The sequence below is a fragment of the Dermochelys coriacea genome, chromosome 16 (assembly GCF_009764565.3).
Source record: "Dermochelys coriacea isolate rDerCor1 chromosome 16, rDerCor1.pri.v4, whole genome shotgun sequence".
In the NCBI taxonomy this organism is placed as follows: domain Eukaryota; kingdom Metazoa; phylum Chordata; order Testudines; family Dermochelyidae; genus Dermochelys; species Dermochelys coriacea.
Genome location: NC_050083.1, coordinates 6819669 through 6837257, shown reverse-complemented (window position 1 = coordinate 6837257; position 17589 = coordinate 6819669). Strand labels below are relative to the sequence as shown.

Genomic DNA, 17589 nt, shown 5'->3' with positions numbered 1-17589 from the left:
GCCCAGAATCTCTAGTGTTGTACATTCCTGCCCCCAACGCACTCCTTATGCCGGGGTTCCAAACGGGTCCTGGGACGACAGCTCTACTGCTCGCTTCTTGCAATGCTTGCACTGGAGGAAAATCGCCTCCAACGGGATACACTGCTTGTAGGACCTCATTTACTCTGCTCAAGCTCGTGTTTCTCTTAAAGGGGCTGGCGCATAAAGGGGCATGGATCTTCCACTCCATAGCAAACTAGGGAAAAACCATGGTTCTCTAACATGATTTTAACATACAATAGTTTTTTGTGCCTACATTGCCCAGAATAAGTGATATTTGCTCATATTCTTGATTAAATACGTATTTGTAATGTAGGTAGGGCCCAAAGGTACAGGCGGCATCTATGCTAGCCTCCCTCTCCCCCCCACACCAAAAATTCCCCATCACTGTTGTTCCACTCATGCAAGCGAAGGCAAGCTGCTGGCGTTTTAACGAACACACCTCAGAGCAGGTCACGGCAACACGGTGGTTAATACAACGGCAACTGCCCAGGTCTGATCCACATTGACACTTCCGCTGGGGCGAGCAACAGAGGGGAACTTTAGGGGCAAAAGACAGTGGAGACAAGACCACAGCAGAGCAACTTTTAGCCCCCCCCCCCCCCCCCCAGCCTGACAGTGTCTCAACCCAAACACAATAAAAGGGGATTTTTTTTATTATTATTAGGCTCTGTCCTTTTTTACCTGTCTGTGATTTTGTGGTGGCCACATAGCTCTGGTTCTGAGGTAGTGACTGATGAAAGCCTGGGAAAGGGGGCAACGGTGGGGGTTTGCCAAACTCCAAGATGTTTTTGTTGCCTTCCTCCTTGGATTCTTTTTGATCTCTGGTGTCTCTCGCTTCTTTGGGGTCTTTACTTGCATGCTGGAAAACAGAGATTAAAATGAGCGTCTGCATCCGGGTCAAAGGTTGCGAGTTACATTCAAAAGGAAACAGTGCACGGGCATGCACACACACACACACACACACACTTTCTCTCTCTCTTTCTCTCTCCCCCCCCCCCCCGCCCCTGGTTTGAAGAGGGGTGTCTACATTCAAAGCAGAAGCAAACAGACCCAGTCATTTATCCGACTGTTTTCCCCTCCCTCACCAATTTCATCCACAGAACATTTCTTTGCCTAATCCCTGCAGCACGCTAACAGCCCACTGCGCCTCCACTCATTGAGTATGGCTCCCTTTGAAGGCATCTAGCGGGGAAAAACTGATCCAAAGCATGTGTAAATAATGGAAAGCAGCAGATGCTATTTACACAGGCCTTTGGTCACCCCTGGAGGAGCGGAGTTAATGCAACAGCTCTGCCTGCTCCCTGACACACATCTGTAATGAGGTCCACATGTGGGAGGGTGGATGGGCAGAGGCAACACAGTTTTCCAGAGGAGGAGTCTACTACGGTTTACAACACTGCGTGTAACACTGAAAGAAGATTGTTCTGTGGTTTTACAGCGACTAGCACGATGAGGTTCCGGTCCACAATTGAGGACCCTCGGTGCTATCTAATAAAAGCAGTAAACAACACGGAGGGGGGAAAGAAGGAGTTTCATTGTTTTTCATGGCATGGAGATGCAAACCAAAGGCTTGGATGAAGCTTGTCTAGTAGCTACAGCAGAGACTGAGCACCAGGATTCCTAGGGGGTAATTCCCTGTTGCCCTGCTCCCTGGGCCCTCATTTACACCAGCACAGAGTGGGCATAGAATGCGACCATTCTGATGCGGTAGCATTTTACGCTGACCTTGGTCTGCTCAATATTGGCCCATTCAAACTTCTCTGCATCTCTGCTAACCCAGCTGACAAGGGGGTTAGATACCAAATGGGCCTCAGGGGGGAAAGAGGTTGGGAAGCCCCAAGGTTCTTTGATGAACGGTGCTACAGAAATCCTAAAGCATTGTTATAGTTCACAAGCTTTGGGATGAAAATGTTTTGATGCTGCTCCATTTGGGAGAGGGATGCTTTTGATACAGGAGCTCTGGACCAAGAGCTAAAATGCCCAAACAGAAAAACGAAGCCAGACAAAGAAGATTTTTTTAATCCCCCATCAGCCTAGGATCAGGGACCATTCTCAGATGCAGCTTTCAAGTAACATGACCTTGAGAAAAAAAGGGAGAAATGACGGATTCCTCTAATCACAGCTCTTGCAGGAAATGAGAAACTGGTCACAGATTTCAAGGCCAAAAGGGGTCATTAAGATCATCAAGTCTGACCTGCATGAAACAGGCCACCGAATTCCCCCTAATTTCCAGCATCAAGCCCAGAATTGTTGGTTGAGCACAACACATCTTTTCGAAAGCTAGCAAGTCTTGATTTAGAGACTCCGAGCGATGGAGAAGCCACCACATTCCTTGGTAAGTTGTTCCAGTGGTTCATGACCCTCACTGTTAAGGAAAAAAACAGTTACTTACCTTCTCGTAACTGTTGTTCTTTGAGATGTGTTGTTCACGTCCATTCCACGTTAGATGTGCGCACAAGCATCAGAAACTTTTCCCCTTAGAGTCTCCTGGTGGACCGGCAGGACCCCCGAGTGGCGCCACTACACCGTGCATACATACCCCTGCTGCCCAACCCCCTCCGGTTCCTTCTTGCTGGCGACTCCAACAGAGGGGTAGGAGGGTGGGTGATGGAATGGACGTGAACAACACATCTCGAAGAACAACAGTTACGAGAAGGTAAGTAACCGTTTTTTCTTCTTCGAGTGCTTGTTCACGTCCATTCCACATTAGGTGAATCACAAGCTTACCTCTGGAGGAGGGTAGGAATCACGGAAGAACTGATTGGAGGACCGCTCTGCCAACTGCTTCATCCTCTCTGGCCTGCTAATTGACCACGTAGTGGGTCGTGAAGGTGTGCACCGAGGACCAGGTGGTTGTTCTGCAGATCTCCTGGATTGGGACCTGTGCCAGGAAAGCAGTGGAAGTCGCTTGCACCCTGGTCGAGTGGGTCATGACCGCCAGGGCTGGAACACCTGCGAGCTCATAGCACTCCTGGATGTAGCTTGTTATCCAAGACGAGATGCGCTGCGTTGACACCAGGAGGCCTTTCATCCTCTCGGCTATGGCCATGAACAGCTGCGCAGATTTACGAAAGGGTTTGGTGCGCTCCAAATAGAACGCCAGCACTCGACAGACATCTAGGGTGTGTAGGCTGCGGTGACTGGGATCCATATGTGGTTTTGGAAAAAACAGCGGCAGACAAATGTCCTGGCCCAAATGGAATTGCGAGACCACCTTAGGGAGGAACTTGGGGTGCGGTTGGACCTGCACCTTATTCTAGTGAAACACTGTATACGGTGGCTCAGAGGTGAGAGTCCTCAGCTCAGACACCCTTCTGGCTGAGGTAATGGCTACCAGAAATGCCACCTTCCAGGAAAGATGGAGGAGAGAGCAGGTAGTGAGGGGCTCAAAGGGGGTCCCATGAGTTTAGAGAGGACCAAGTTAAGGTTCCAAGGAGGGACTGGGGAGCATGAGTACGGAAACATCCTCTCCAATCCTTTAAGGAACCTTCCCACCATTGGTGGGAAAACACCGAGCCCCCTGAAAACCCCAGATAGAAGGTGGAGATGGCCGCCAGGTGCACTCCAAGTGAGGATGGGGCCAGCCCCTGCTGCTTGAGGTGCAGGAGACACTCGAGAATAGCTTGCACCGGGGCCTGGCATGGCTGCATCTGTTGGGGCTCACACCAACAGGAGAACCTTTTCCACTTGGCCATATAGGTAGCCCTGATAGAGGGTTTCCTACTGCCAAGCAATATCTGCTGCACAGGAAGGGAGCACTGGCTCTCCAAGGCGTTTAGCCACAGAGCTTCCACACCGTCAGCTGTAGTGATTGCGGGTCGGGGTGGAGAAGCTGCCCAACGTCCTGCGTGAGGAGGTCTCGGGGTAGGGGCAGGATTACCGGGGCCTCCACCGACAGCTCTAGGAGTGTTGTGTACCAGTGGTGGCGGGGCCATGCTGGGGCGATGAGGACCACCGCCGCCCTGTCCCTGCGTACCTTGAGCAGGACCTTGTGTACCAAGGGGAGTGAGGGAAACGCATACATCGAGCCCCCTCCCCCCAGGATCGCAAACGCATCTGCGACTGCGCCCGGGCTGTAGCCCTGGAATGAGCAGAACCGCGGGCACTGGGCGTTGTCCCTGGTGGCAAACCCCCACCTGCGGAAGAGCGAAAGCATGACATCTGTTCTGAGCGTTCACTCGTGCATGTGATACGACTTGCTAAGGTATTCCACCAGCTCGTTTCACACCCCCCGGGAGATATGACACCTCGAGGAGTATGGCGTGGGCTATACAAAAGTCCCAGAGGAGGAGAACCTCGCGACAGAGCGGCGAGAAACGGGCCCCGCCCTGCTTGTTTATATAAAACATGGCAGTAGTGTTGTCTGTCAGAACTGTCACACTGTGAGCACTCAGAGTGGCGTGAAAGGTCTGGCAGGCTGGACGAACCGTCCTGAGCTCCTTCACACTGATATGGAGCGACCGCTCTGCTCTGGACCACAAGCCCTGAGGTCCCCCAGGTGAGCCCCCCATCCGTGGTCTGACGCGTCCGTTACCAGCGTCAGGTCCGGCTGTGGGGTGGCAAAGGGAATGCCTTCACAAACCACAGGCTGGGTCAGCCACCACCGCAGGGAGTCCAGCACATCCTTTGGGGCTGTCACTACCAAGTCCAGGGGGTCCCTGCCTGGGCGGTACACCCAAGCGAGCCACGCCTGCAGTGTCCCGAGTCTCAGTCTGGCCTGCCTGACCACGTGCATGCATGCTGCCATGTGGCCCAGCAGCCACAGGCAGCACCTGGCCGTTGTCGTTGGAAACTGGCGCAGGGAGGCCACGGCTTGCTGGATAGCCCGGAATCTGGATACTGGAAGGCTTGCCCTGGCCTGCAGCGCATCCAGGACTGCCCCTATGAATTCCACTCTCTGCGTGGGCACGAGAGTGGACTTGGGGACATTGACCAGGAGCCCCAGTTCGCGGAACAATCTCAGGGCCACCTCCACATGGCCCCGCACTTCCGCTTCGGATCGACCCATCAGGAGCAAGCCTCGACCCGTCACCAGCCTCCTGGATCCAGGAAAGGGATGATGGTGCCCAGAGAGACCATGCGGAACCGGGCCTCGACCAGGAATTTGTTGAGCTTTCGCAGGTCTAAAATGAGACAAAGGCCCCCTTTGGCCTTGGGGATGAGGAAGTACCGGAAGTAGAAACCTTTCCCCCTTAGGCCGTGCGGCACCGCCTCTACCGCCCCCGCCTCCAGCAGTGAGCGAACCTCCTTCTCTAAGAGATGCTCGTGAGAGGGATCCCTGAAGAGGGACAGGGAAGGGGGGCGGGAGGGAGGGAGCTAAGAGAACTGCAGCGAGTACCTGTTCCTTACCGTGTGTAAGACCCAACGGTCCGACGTAATGCTGGACCACGCACAGGAGAAATGGGCCAGGTGGTTCAGGAAACAAGGGGACGGATCCGGTGACTGGTCTGGTACGCTGTCCTCGAGCGCACCTTCAAAAGCCTGGCTTAGTGCCCGGCAGGGATTTGTGCGGAACTTGGTTCTGGCCCGGCGCATTATTATTATCATTGCACCATGGCCTGTTATCCCTGCCTCGCCTACTGTAAGGCTCATGCCTCTGAGGAGGCTGGTACTGGTGCTGAGGGGGAGGCTGCGGCTTAAAGGGCTTCCGCTGTGTCACCGGGGTGTCCATACCCAGCAACTTGAGCGTAGCCCTCGAGTCCTTGAGGCTATGCAGCCTTGCGTCTGTCTGGTCCGAAAAGAGCCCGGACCCTTCAAAGGGGAGGTCCTGGAGTGTGCTCTGGACCTCAGGCAGCAGGCCTGACTCCTGCAGCCACGCCAGGCACCTCATGCCCAACCCCGACGCAATTGTTTTGGCTGCCGGGTCTGCTGAATCGCTGCACCGAGTAACTTGCCCTGGACGGGGCCCCTTGGCACTGTTGATAGGCCAAAGGAGTCCAGAAGGCCCAATGACCTGGCGTCCCCCATTGGAGGTGCCACCCCGTCTGAGAGTCCTTGCTGTCCGGAGCACGGTGTGTGTGACTGTAACGGCCGGAGTCGGCGCCAGACTGCGGCGACGCCGACTGCGAAGGCCACGGCGGTGCCAACAATCTGTGCTGGCTGGAGGTCGACAAGTGGCTCCTAACGGAACGGGAGCCAGACCGGTACCGATATCCACAGGACTGGGATCTGGACTGGGACCGGCGTTCTCGGGACTGGGAGCGGCACCTGTGGGAGCCCTCCCGCGAGGGCTGTCTTGACTTCTCCCGGTGCTGGGGATCGTGCCTCATCTGTAACTTCCTTGCTCCGATCCACTCCCGGTACCGCGACTTCCTTCTGAGCCGCGGGTAACTGGGAGTCCGCAGACGTGGAGCTTGACCTGTACCAACTCCGGGAGCGGTACCGGGACGGTGTCCTCGAACGGCACACCATTGCCAGCTTACCCATCGACGGCACCCGTGGCATGGGTGCTGGAGGATTCTCCCTGTACGGGAGGGAGCTCATCACCGACAGCTCAATGAGGTCCTTTGCCACCTCAAAGGTGCCAGGTGTGGAGGGCTGATCCATTAAGTCCTCGAGCCCATTGTCTGTAGTGAGCTCACTTAGGCCTGGGCTCGGTGGGACTTGTGGTGCTGCAACTGCCAGTGCCAGTGCTGGTACCGCGGCCTTTCCACTTTTATCGGCACTTGGGGCCTTGGAAGGCGCCGGCTTCCTATGCGGGGAACGTCCACACCTTCCTTTTAGCTGCGCCGTGGGCCGCACCGGGGAGGACGAGCGGTGCCAGGGCCTAGTCTGGGGCCATGCGGCCGACAGCTTTCAGTGTTTAGCCGGTCTCGGGTCTCCCGATGGCTCCGGGGCACTATGCACCGAGGAAGCCGGAGCCAGCGTTGGGCACTCCGGGCCCGGTGGCTGTAATTCAACAACTGCTTGAAACTAAAGTCTTTCTTTCTTTCTTTCTTTGTTCTTGGTTTGAACGCCTTGCAAATCTTGCACAGCTCAGTTTGATGTTCTTCCCTCAGGCAACGTAGACACGATCCGTGGGGGTCACTAACTGGCATAGGCTGGTGGCACGTGGCACAAGCCTTAAACCCGTGGGCCTGGGGCATGCCCTGCAGCCCGGGGCGGGTGCTGGAAGCCTGCAAGCACCTAATCACTTAAGTATCCACAACAAAGTGTATGCTAACTAACTGATAACAGCTATCTATAAGAGAAAGGCTAAGGGACTGCTCTCATACAGGAGAGAGAGAGGTTGTTCCAAAGCCGCACAGACGATAAGAAGGAACTGGAGGGGGTTGGGCGGCAGGGGTATATATGCACGGCGCAGTGGCACCACTTGGGGGGCCCCACAGGGAGCCACTAAGGGAAAATGTTTCCAACGCTTGTGCACACGACGCACGCACACCTAATGTGGAATGGACGTGAACAAGCACTCGAAGAAGAATTAGAGGTTTTGTCTTTCTCTGCTCGATTATGTGGCGTGCACCAGAAATTTTTTCCTGGTGTAGATACGCACAGAGCATGATCAAGTCAGCTCTTCATGTTCTCTCTGATAAATTACATGGATAAATTAAATTAAATGTAAGAAGCTCAAGTTTTCTAAACCTCAAATCATTCTTGTGGGTAGCCCGTTCCAATTTTTCTACATCCTTTTTAAATTGTGAATACCAGAATATAAGTCTTCCAATATTAGTCTCAGCAATGCCATATATGTCTGCTCGATATTCCCCGTTTATACATCCAAGGATCATGTAAATCCTATTAGCCACAGCATCACACTGAAAGCTTGCATCAGTTTGTTATCTACCTTGGCTCCTAAATTCTTTGAAGAATCATTGTTTTCCAGAATACAGTCTCCCATCTGGTAAATATGGCCTATATTCTTTGTCCCTAAATGTATGACCTTGCACTGGGCTGCAGTCAGATGCATCTTCATCTGGATGGATGGATGGACTGAAAACATTGAGAATTGTCAACTAGATCACAGAAGAATGGAGGCAAGATTTTACCAGGACCAACACAAAGAATGAATTAAAAAGAAATACGCTATTAGCTTTGTTTTCCTGTAATTACAATAGAGAAGTAACTAAGGCATCTCAGTTACTGCTGCATGGTAGCTGTTGGCAAATAGTGACTTTTAATGTCAATCCCACAGAATAATGTGCAAACTGAATTAGGTTTTGTAAGATTTGAATTACTGTAACTCCAGTGGGTAGGGAACTCCCTGAACCTACTATCTGGAGACACATACCTCAATACTAAACAGACAGAAAGCATTTAAATGGAGCAATGCTACTGGTTCTCTCTTGGGAAGCCTGACTGGATACAAGATTTTAGCAGCCCCAGTGAGGACAATTCTGGATACAAAACATTAGGTTAACAAGGATCAGCAAAGATCTGAAAGTACGAACAATTTTCTCTCCCTTCCCCAAAATCGGCCAGACAATGGGAGAAGAGAAAGGCAGAAGAAATAAGGCATGGCCTTCCTTGCTCCTGCTACAAAACTCTGCAAGATCATTATACATGTTCTATGGATAATTCCACTTGGAACTTTTCCATTTCTAATTACTATAAATTCTATTCGTTCCTCTGGTGCAATCCCTGGAAACCAGTGTGGAATAGTACCCTACAGCAGTTTCTTGTGTTCTGTCCTGTCCAATCAAAACTGTTTCCAGAGGAGACTTTCACAACCCCCCTCATCTTGCCATGGAGTTTCTCCTGACAGTCAACCTAAAATGTCCTTAGTCTTATCTAGCAGTCCCAGAGCTGGCTCAAGCAACACTATTCAATTGCACCCTTCACTGCCATGCCAATGCTCTAGCATGCAACTGCCACTCTGCACTTGACCGGAATTGCTCTGCCAAAACAGATGAGTTGCAAGTGTCTGCACTATTCAGATCTTCTCTCTTGCCCACATGCATCTCTCAGTTGGGAATCTTGTGGGAGAAAGGTTCTCCTATTTCTTCTGACACATGCTTTGCTTCTTCCTTGTAGGCCCTGTGCTGCTGCAGCAGAACTGTGTTACACACAATGCAGTGTTGTCAGCTATAATTGTAGAAGTCACTACCTGAGGCTTTGAGCCAGGTAAAGTTCCCTTCCTTGCTTTTTAACGCAAAGAAATAGAGAATACAGCTCAGCACTATGACTAGGAGCAGGGACATTGTAGGGAAAATTTTAAAATAAACCCCACACACTTAGCTAAAGTGAATTTACTACTGGGGAGAAAAGCATCAGGCTAACAGCATAGAAAGGGAGGGCTTCTATTGCAGAACAGGTACAAAGAGAATGTTACAGATCGTATGGCAGCCTATGTGCCTGACCCCTGTTCTGGAAGGACCCACATCCTCTAATGCATCTCAGGGCATGTCTACACTACAAATGTAAGTTGAGTTAAGCTGACATACATGCACCGCAGTAATTACTGCGGTTTTTCAAGTCCACATGACCCTCCTTCTATCGGTGGTGCGCGTCCTCACCAGGAATTCTTGCACTGACTTAACAGGGGCAGCGTGGGCGGCTGCTGCCCAGGCTCTCAGCTCAATGTGGAGCTCCCCATTGGAAGCCCAGCTCCCACCCAGGCTCTCAGCTCCTGGCAGCCAGGCTCCAGCTGGCTAGCTCCACAGGAAGCGAGGTGCTGAGAACCCGGGTGGCAGCCAGGCTCGCATCTGGAGTCACCCACCCATCCCAGGGTGACAGCCCGACCTGTGAGCCTGGCACACGATCCACAGCACAAAGCCTAACAGCTTTTCTTGTCAATTTCACACCTGCCTCAGGCTGAGAGCAGCAGTGGGTCTCACAGCATGCATCCGATGAAGTGAGCTGTAGCTCACGAAAGCTTATGCTCTAATAAATTTGTTAGTCTCTAAGGTGCCACAAGTACTCCTTTTCTTTTTGCGAATACAGACTAACACGGCTGCTACTCTGAAAGCAGAAGCTGTGAAATTGACAAGAAAGGCTGATAGGCTCCATGCTGTGAAACTGAGACTAGCCCCAGGCTACGCTGGGGCTGTCACCCTGAGGTGGAGGGCAAGAGTTCCAGCTGAGAGCCCAGCGCCCAGCTGGCGGTGGCCAGCCAGGCTGAATTTCATAGAAGGGAGCGTACCAGCCTTTCTTGGCAATTTCACAGCTCCAATTATGAGCCCCCAGGTGCAGAGCAGAGCTGTAAAATTGACAGCCAACAGCCTGTGTAAGGGAGGCAGTGTCTACACAGACACTGCGTCGTCCTAACTATCCTGCAAAAAGCCCTAAACCTCTCATGGATGTGGAGTTATGATGTTGGTGTAGTAGGGTACTTATATCAGCGGGAGCAAGGCTGTAGTGTAAATACTGACATAATATGGTCGACATAAGATACCTTACGTCGACTTAACTCTGTAGTGTAGAATAGGCCTCAGTCTTCATTCAGTCATTGGCTTCACAATGACAAGCGACCTAACTCTGATGTGCTCACCTATCCACCAGGAACCAGCTCCTTTAACTGAAGTCATCAAGCAGCAGTTGTTATAGCTGGCATGGATTTTCTGCCGACTGCTGACCTGGGGCAGCATATGAACTGGTGACCTAGAGGTGAAATGCTCTACAGTGATTGATAACAGGATGCAGAGAGATCAATAGTAACGCCTGTTGCGTGGGCTAATGCCCCCCTAGCTTCTCTCCCAGGCAGAGGACTTGAGAGGTTACATCCAGTTTAATACTATCCAAAGCTGGGAAAGTACGAAGAGAAGGATTCTCAAATATTAGCCTGGGAGCAAGGACAAAGCTCATGGTGAGTAATTTACCAGCCAATATTCCTTCATCCAGTTTGCCATCGTCAAGTCCTAACACGAGTCTGACTCATTTCCTGAAAGTCCAAATTCCTCCCCTTTGTTGTGGCTGATGTATTGGATTTCCCCTCTGGAATTCTGAGAGCAGGTGAAATTAAGGCCATGTCACTTTACTAGTACAGGAACTAGTAGCCACATCAGCAGAGCTAGGCTTTGTATCCCTATAGTAAAACCATACTCGAGGGAAACTAGCTATAGAGAAAAGTGCATATACACTAGGGGCTACTGCCTGCATAGTTATGCTGGTCAGCGATCACAACCCTGACCAACACAACTATGCCCGCAGAAGCCTCTAATGCAGACCTGGCCTCAGTGAGAGACTTTAGCACTGGTGAAAGATTCAGGATAAACAAACCTGGAGTCTGAGGTGCTCCTTTTATCCACATGATAGGATAAGCTAATTTGCCCTGACCCTGACCTTGAGTGGCCACCTCCTAAGACGTGAAATGGGTATGCAACTCCCATAGCCCAGGCAGTGGTAGGTTTATTTGCTGAAAATGCCAATAAGGGGATGAATGCTAACTGTGTGTACATTTAATGCTACAGACCTTTAGCTCTGGAACCTGGACTGAAATCACCTTGTTTCACATAGGTTCATCAGAGAGCATAACAACATTCAGCTGACACCTATTCTGATGGGATTTAAACTGGCAGCCTAGAGGTTAAAAGCTCTATATCTCATTTTCAGTGCACTAATCCATCCAGTCCCCCACTATAGTTGAAGCCTTGAACTCTGTCCCCTAATTACACAGGATAAGAGGACAAGTACATACAGAGCTGGAGTAGGTCAATAATGATGTAGGTTTGTTGAATCCACAGCAATTTTATTTATTGTTCTCCTGAAAGAGTTTTGGCCATGGGGTTCTCTTTTTTGTTTGTTATTTTTATAAAGGAGTTAAAAAAAATCTAAGACTGATTCTACTCTCATTTATACCTCAGAGAGAGAGAGAGAGAGAGAGAGAGAGAGAGAAGTGGTCAGGATATCCCCACACTGTGTCAGATATTCAGTCTCTTGGGGCCATTACTGTCTGGCGTAACTTAGGGCAGCCCCCAGGCTATCCTAACACCACGCAAAGAGAAAGCAGTGTACAGAGTAGCACCAAGATCCATTGAAGTTAACAGAGTTACACGAGGCAGAGGGAAAAATGGATGTGGAAGAACACGTTCTAAATCAGTGGTTCTCAACCTTTTTTCATTTGCGGACCCCTAAAAAAATCTCAAATGGAGGTGAGGTGCGGACCCCTTAGGAAATCTGTTGTCTGTATATATATGTTCAGTCAGTTTTCAGTCTAAGTCTTTCACAGACCCCTTAGACATAGTCCGTGGATCCAATCACAGGTCGAGAACCACTGTTCTAAATAATGCATTTTCCCATTGAGCATCAGTTACACTTCACATGAGAGATTAGAGATTTTTTCTCCCATGCAAGGCATTGTGGAGGCAGTCAGGGAGCCAAGGGAAGACACGCTGATGTCTAGCACGGGTTTCAGAAGATGCCCAGATCTAGACACAGAGGAGGCAGGATTGAACGGGATCTTTTCTCTGTGCCTCAGGAGAGCAGATGGGAAAGCGGATGAGAAAGATGTCAGAACAGGAGCACACTTATGGCACTTGAGATGAAAGAGTCGTATAGCTGAATGCGAGCGCTCTCTATACTTTAATGGGATTGATTAGGTGTGTGTTATTAGCATGCAGCTCCCTTAAAACAGTAGGGGAAGTTATTAAAAATAGCGAAGATGGAGTACCCTCAATTCTTCCAGAAGCAAAGCGACTAATTAAGCCCTGTGCCAGCATGGCACACAGCTTTCTGCCCAGAACCAGACAATTTAGAGGCCCTTCGTTACCAACCAAGTTACTAGCAAGGAAAGAAAACAAAACCAAAAACGTATCACTGTGTCAGTGACAATACACTGGTAAACATCCTCCAGCACAAATCATTTAACAAGAGGGCAGCTTCAGAGAGCACATCAGCAGGATCTTGCCATTCATCCTCGACATCCAATATACCCATCTCCGGTTTACACCTATAAGCTCTCTTTCAGGCTGGGCTGCATGTCACATTTATCAGTAAAACATAAGGCTTCAGGGACTTCTGTCTCAAACACTATTAGCCAGGGGCTTGAAAACCTAACCAACTAGCCAGGGGACTAACCCCATTAGCCAGAGCAGCCAGGTCCAGGGGCAGCACTCAGTAAGAAGCCCATCTCCTTTCCTTTCCTTCCCCAGGCGCTTGGGCCACAAGATTCCAACCAATGTGCTGTCTCTGGACCTTACAATCAGGGCTCCATCTTGCATATCAACCTCTGATAATTGGCATTAGTGTTAATGAGATTCAAGCCCAGACTATCAAGCCAGTAAAATTTATCACGAACTACACCAAAAAGCTGCTTCACCAACGCTGAAGGACTGTAATACTGAAGCTACACATTTACATTAGGGTTGGCAGAGAATTACCATTTTCTTTATCGAAATTCAAACATGCTGTAGAGGGTTTTGGTGGTAGCCCAGCATACGAACGTTAACCTGGAACGGTACAGATGAGGACGCTGCAAAGCTAACTATCCACACCAAACAAGCCACAGTACTTAGACTCCTACTGGCAGTCTTAGACCAGGTCTACATGTAAAGCTGAACCTACCAAACTAAGACTATGTCTACACTATCACTTATGTCAGCAAAAAACTTATGTCGCTCAGAGATGCGAACACACACTTCCCTGAATGACAAGTTTCGCCAGCATAAGTTGTAATGTGCACAGAGCTATGTCAGCGGGAGACCTCTCTCCCACCGGCACAGAGCAGCTACATGGGAGAGATCTTACTGCGGCTCAGTTTCATTGGTACAGCTGTTCTGCTGTAAGGTCTGTAGTGTAGACATAGCCCAAAGACGTGATTTTAGACTGACTTCATTAAAGCTGAACCATGTGCGTGGACACCCTTATATCAGTTTAAACTTGGCTTATATTGGTTTAGCTTGCCATACAAGTTAAAGAGATACAAGTCACGTTTAAATCAGTAAAATAGCATCCACACACAAAATTGTTCCATTTTAACATCAGTTTAAAAACTAATTTAGAGCTTGTCTACATAGCGTTGTTAACTTCGGGTTGTCTACACTTGAAAGGTAACGGGAATTCATTTAGGGTGTGAATTTAAAGTATAATAGCTATTCGGAGACCTGGATATTGGTGTGGGGACATTCTTGTTCCAGAATAAGAGTATCCAGAAATGGAGTTATTCAAGAATAGCTATTGCACTTTAAATTCACATTCTACCTTAATACGCGTTAATTTTCAACTGTAGACTAGCCCTTAATTTACGTTAAACCAGTGCAATTCAGCGTTCAGACAAATCCTTAGGAGCATTTATAATTAGATCTCATTCTTTTTTTCACAGCTGTTTGGCTTATCTACATTTTTTGGTTATGTACAGTTCATTTTCCTTCAGGAAAGACTATCCTTTCTGCTCTCATGGGACGTTCCTCTTGAAAGACAATCACTTTAATCAGGATTCCCCCATGTTCCGACAGTTCTATTCTCTGCAAAACTAGAGCATTCAAAAATATGAATGCATCCTAGATGCTCACTGGCTGGCGATTTGTAATTGTCTATTCTTAGTTAGTCAAGTGCGAGAACTCCCTAGGACTGTCTGAACATGTGGACTTTATAGGAGAGCACGGAAGGGGTTTGGTAGCAGGCTGTAATATTACTTACCATTGATATAACAAACACCAATTTGTAATGATAGCATCTTTTGCCCGGGGCCCTTCAAGGCATTTGCGCCACCATTATCTCTGTTTTATGGGGAAAGGGAAACTGAGGCACAGGGAAGGAAAGTGATTTGCCTGAGGTCATGTACTAACTCTTCCGTCGACCTGGTGCTGTCTACACTGGGAGATAGGTTGGCTTAAGTACATCACTCACAGATGTGCATTTTTCACACCTGAGGTACGTACCTGGGTCAACTTAATTTTTTAGTTTAGACCCAACCTCAGTGTTAGGAACAGAACCTAGGTCTCCCGACTCCATCCCTGATCTAACCACCAAACAACACTGTGTTTTGTATTTCAATATATAAAATACAAGGAGGGTTTTACTATCCAAGTTCTTAGGCTCTTCTAGAGTTGTGAAAATGAAGTTAAGTTTGATAAGGGGTTTAAATTTTCATGCCAGTGGGGCAGAGTATGGGGTTCTTTACCCAGAAAATATATGATCAGCAGAAACATTCTGAAAGCATTTGAGCCTAAAACATACAACCAGCTTCCTTTTGGCCCAGTTCCTCCTCTTCCAAAGTCTTTCATGTGCCTGATGAAGCTGTAGGTAGACTAAGCAGAAAAGAAAAAACTCTCACGTAGGGTAAAACATGCAAGGACATGGGTGCAACACAGTGGCTGGTCTGATACTTTACAAATATCAGTATTTTAAAACAAAATCACCATAGACCTACAGCAATGAAATCTACAGCTGTTTTTTGGTTCCTAGCTGCTTTTCTAGTTCTAAAAGTGACTCCCTGGTAGAGAAACACCCAATCTCCACCTGTTTCTACCAACGACCTCCCAATTCACACAGAAAGGGGATGCCAAGTTTGCTTGAAGGGGACTGAAGTCCAAGTAAAGACCTATTGCTAAGGCTGTGCCACCTGCAACTTAGGTGCTTTACTTATCAAGTAGGAAAGGCAGGTGTGATGGTTGAGTCTGATACTTTAAAAGACACCGAGGGCAGGTCTTCACTACCCACCGGATCGGCAGGTAGATATTGATCTATCGGGGATCGATTTATCGCGTCTCATCTAGACGTGATAAATTGATCCCCGAACGTGCTCCCCGTCAACTCCAGAACTCCAGTTCGCAAGAGGCAGAAGCGGAGTCGATGGGGGAGCAGCAGCAGTCGACTCGCTGCCATTGTCACGGCCAGGTAAGTCGACTTAAGATACACCAACTTCAGCTACACTATTTGCGTAGCTGAAGTTGCATATCTTAGGTCGACCCCTGGCCCCCAGTGTAGAGCAGGGCTGAGATCCTATGGTGATGTAGATTAGAGAGAGAGAGAATCAGGAAACTGAAAAATGGGAACTAGTCAGGACTTTGTGCTACAAAAAAGAGAACTGGATATAGCCGAAAGCCATTGGGGGGAATAGTCAAAAACTATCCTGAACGCTAAACTGAGCAGATGTTTCATGGTCTACAGAAACTAGATCAGATAAAAAACTGAAAACCCTGTGCTCAAACTCAGCTGCAACGGCTTGAGCATATACAGACAATTATTCAACACCCGTTGACTTGGTATTATTGTGTATTTTGCTTCTCTCTCGACCAAAACTAAATGGGGGGAGTTCCTGAGGATGTGATTTTAAAAAAACCTGTGTGCACAACTGCATGCCTAACTTTTGTGCAGTTACTGCGATTGCAAATGACCATAAACAGCCATGTGCCCAAGCAATCATAGTAACTGTGCACATAAATTCAGCCAAGCAATTGTTTACAAATGTTAAAACACCCAGCTTTCTCAAACAAATCCACGGTCTTGTGGGTTCAGGTACAAGTTATTCTGATTTACAGTAAATTAAAAGTGAGGCAAGAGCAGTGAGGCACTCTCTCCTCACCTGATGTTTATCTCTTACAGAAAAACTGCCTTCTCTGGTTCCTCTGCCCCAAGGGATCACTCTCTCCATGGGAGGTTCCACAAGGGTTTGTGTTGTTGACCTGCTTAATCCAAGTGTACGAGAGGCCACCCTGGGAGAGTGCAAAGCAGTGTTGGCTGTCGGTGCCTTATTTGGATAAGACGCAGTACAGAGTTGTGCTTTCATCAGGCCTGGATGTGCAGCAGCTGGGATTCCCCAGTCACTAGCCGAAATGGGAACAGGAGCGAGAGGGAGCTCACTGAAGTGCACTCAAGAGAAGACAGAAGGCAATTGGGGTAAGGTATGGCAGGGATGGTTTCTGCCTGCCTAGTAAGGTTGTGTGTCCAAGAGTGCACTATCTTGAAGTGCTCTTGCTTCCGGAGTCACAGGTGGTGCTGGCTACTAACAGGACCTTTTCCCATCTACCTCTGGCTAAGTGCCTGGGACCTTTTCTTTCTGATCCAGACCTCACCACAGGGATCCACAACTTCGTGACCTCTAGATTGGATTGCTGCCCTGTTACAATGCTTGTGGCTCTGCTTGAGGATTATTTGGAAGCTGCATCTGGGGCATAAGATGTTGGTAGCTAAAGGGAACACATTACACAAGTCCTTCAACAACTGCACTGGCTTCCTGTTTGCTTCTGGGTACAATTCAAAGTGTTAAGCCTGGTTTATAAAGCCCTCTCTAACTTGGGTGCTTGCTATCTAAGAGTCTGCCTCTCTCTCCATGAGGAGCTACAGTACTGGAGGGCAGCTGGGATGCTTTAGCTACGAGATCCTAGACATGAAGTGGCAAAGAGCTGGTGGCAGAGCATTCCCAGTGGAAAGCCCTTGGTTCTGGAAACCATTCCCTGCCCAGCTGATCTGATAGAGCCAAAGTTTGCTAATGTTTAGTGCACAAAGCAAAGCCCACCTCAGTTCTCAAGCATCTGCTCAAAGGTGAAAGGATAGGATTGTTTGGAAGTGGGTGCTCCCCATGCCCCAAATCCATGGTGCCTCTGAGAGAAGGCAGAACTGTGTGCTTTATTAAGTGATGGGCATGTACCCTGAGTCACTCCAGAAGGGCACATTTTATGAATGAATAAGTTTAATTACCAAATAAGAACTGTATAAAAAGGGATACTGATC

At 49.0% G+C, this 17589-nt stretch overlaps 1 protein-coding gene across 1 annotated transcript in view; it reads right to left on the bottom strand.

Moving 5' to 3' along the window:
• The window catches only part of EHMT1 (euchromatic histone lysine methyltransferase 1), a 129245-nt gene that overhangs the window by 57840 nt on the left and 53816 nt on the right, over positions 1-17589 (bottom strand). The window contains 1 exon segment of the mRNA XM_038374319.2: positions 724-901. Within this exon segment, the coding sequence (XP_038230247.2) occupies positions 724-901 (178 nt within the window).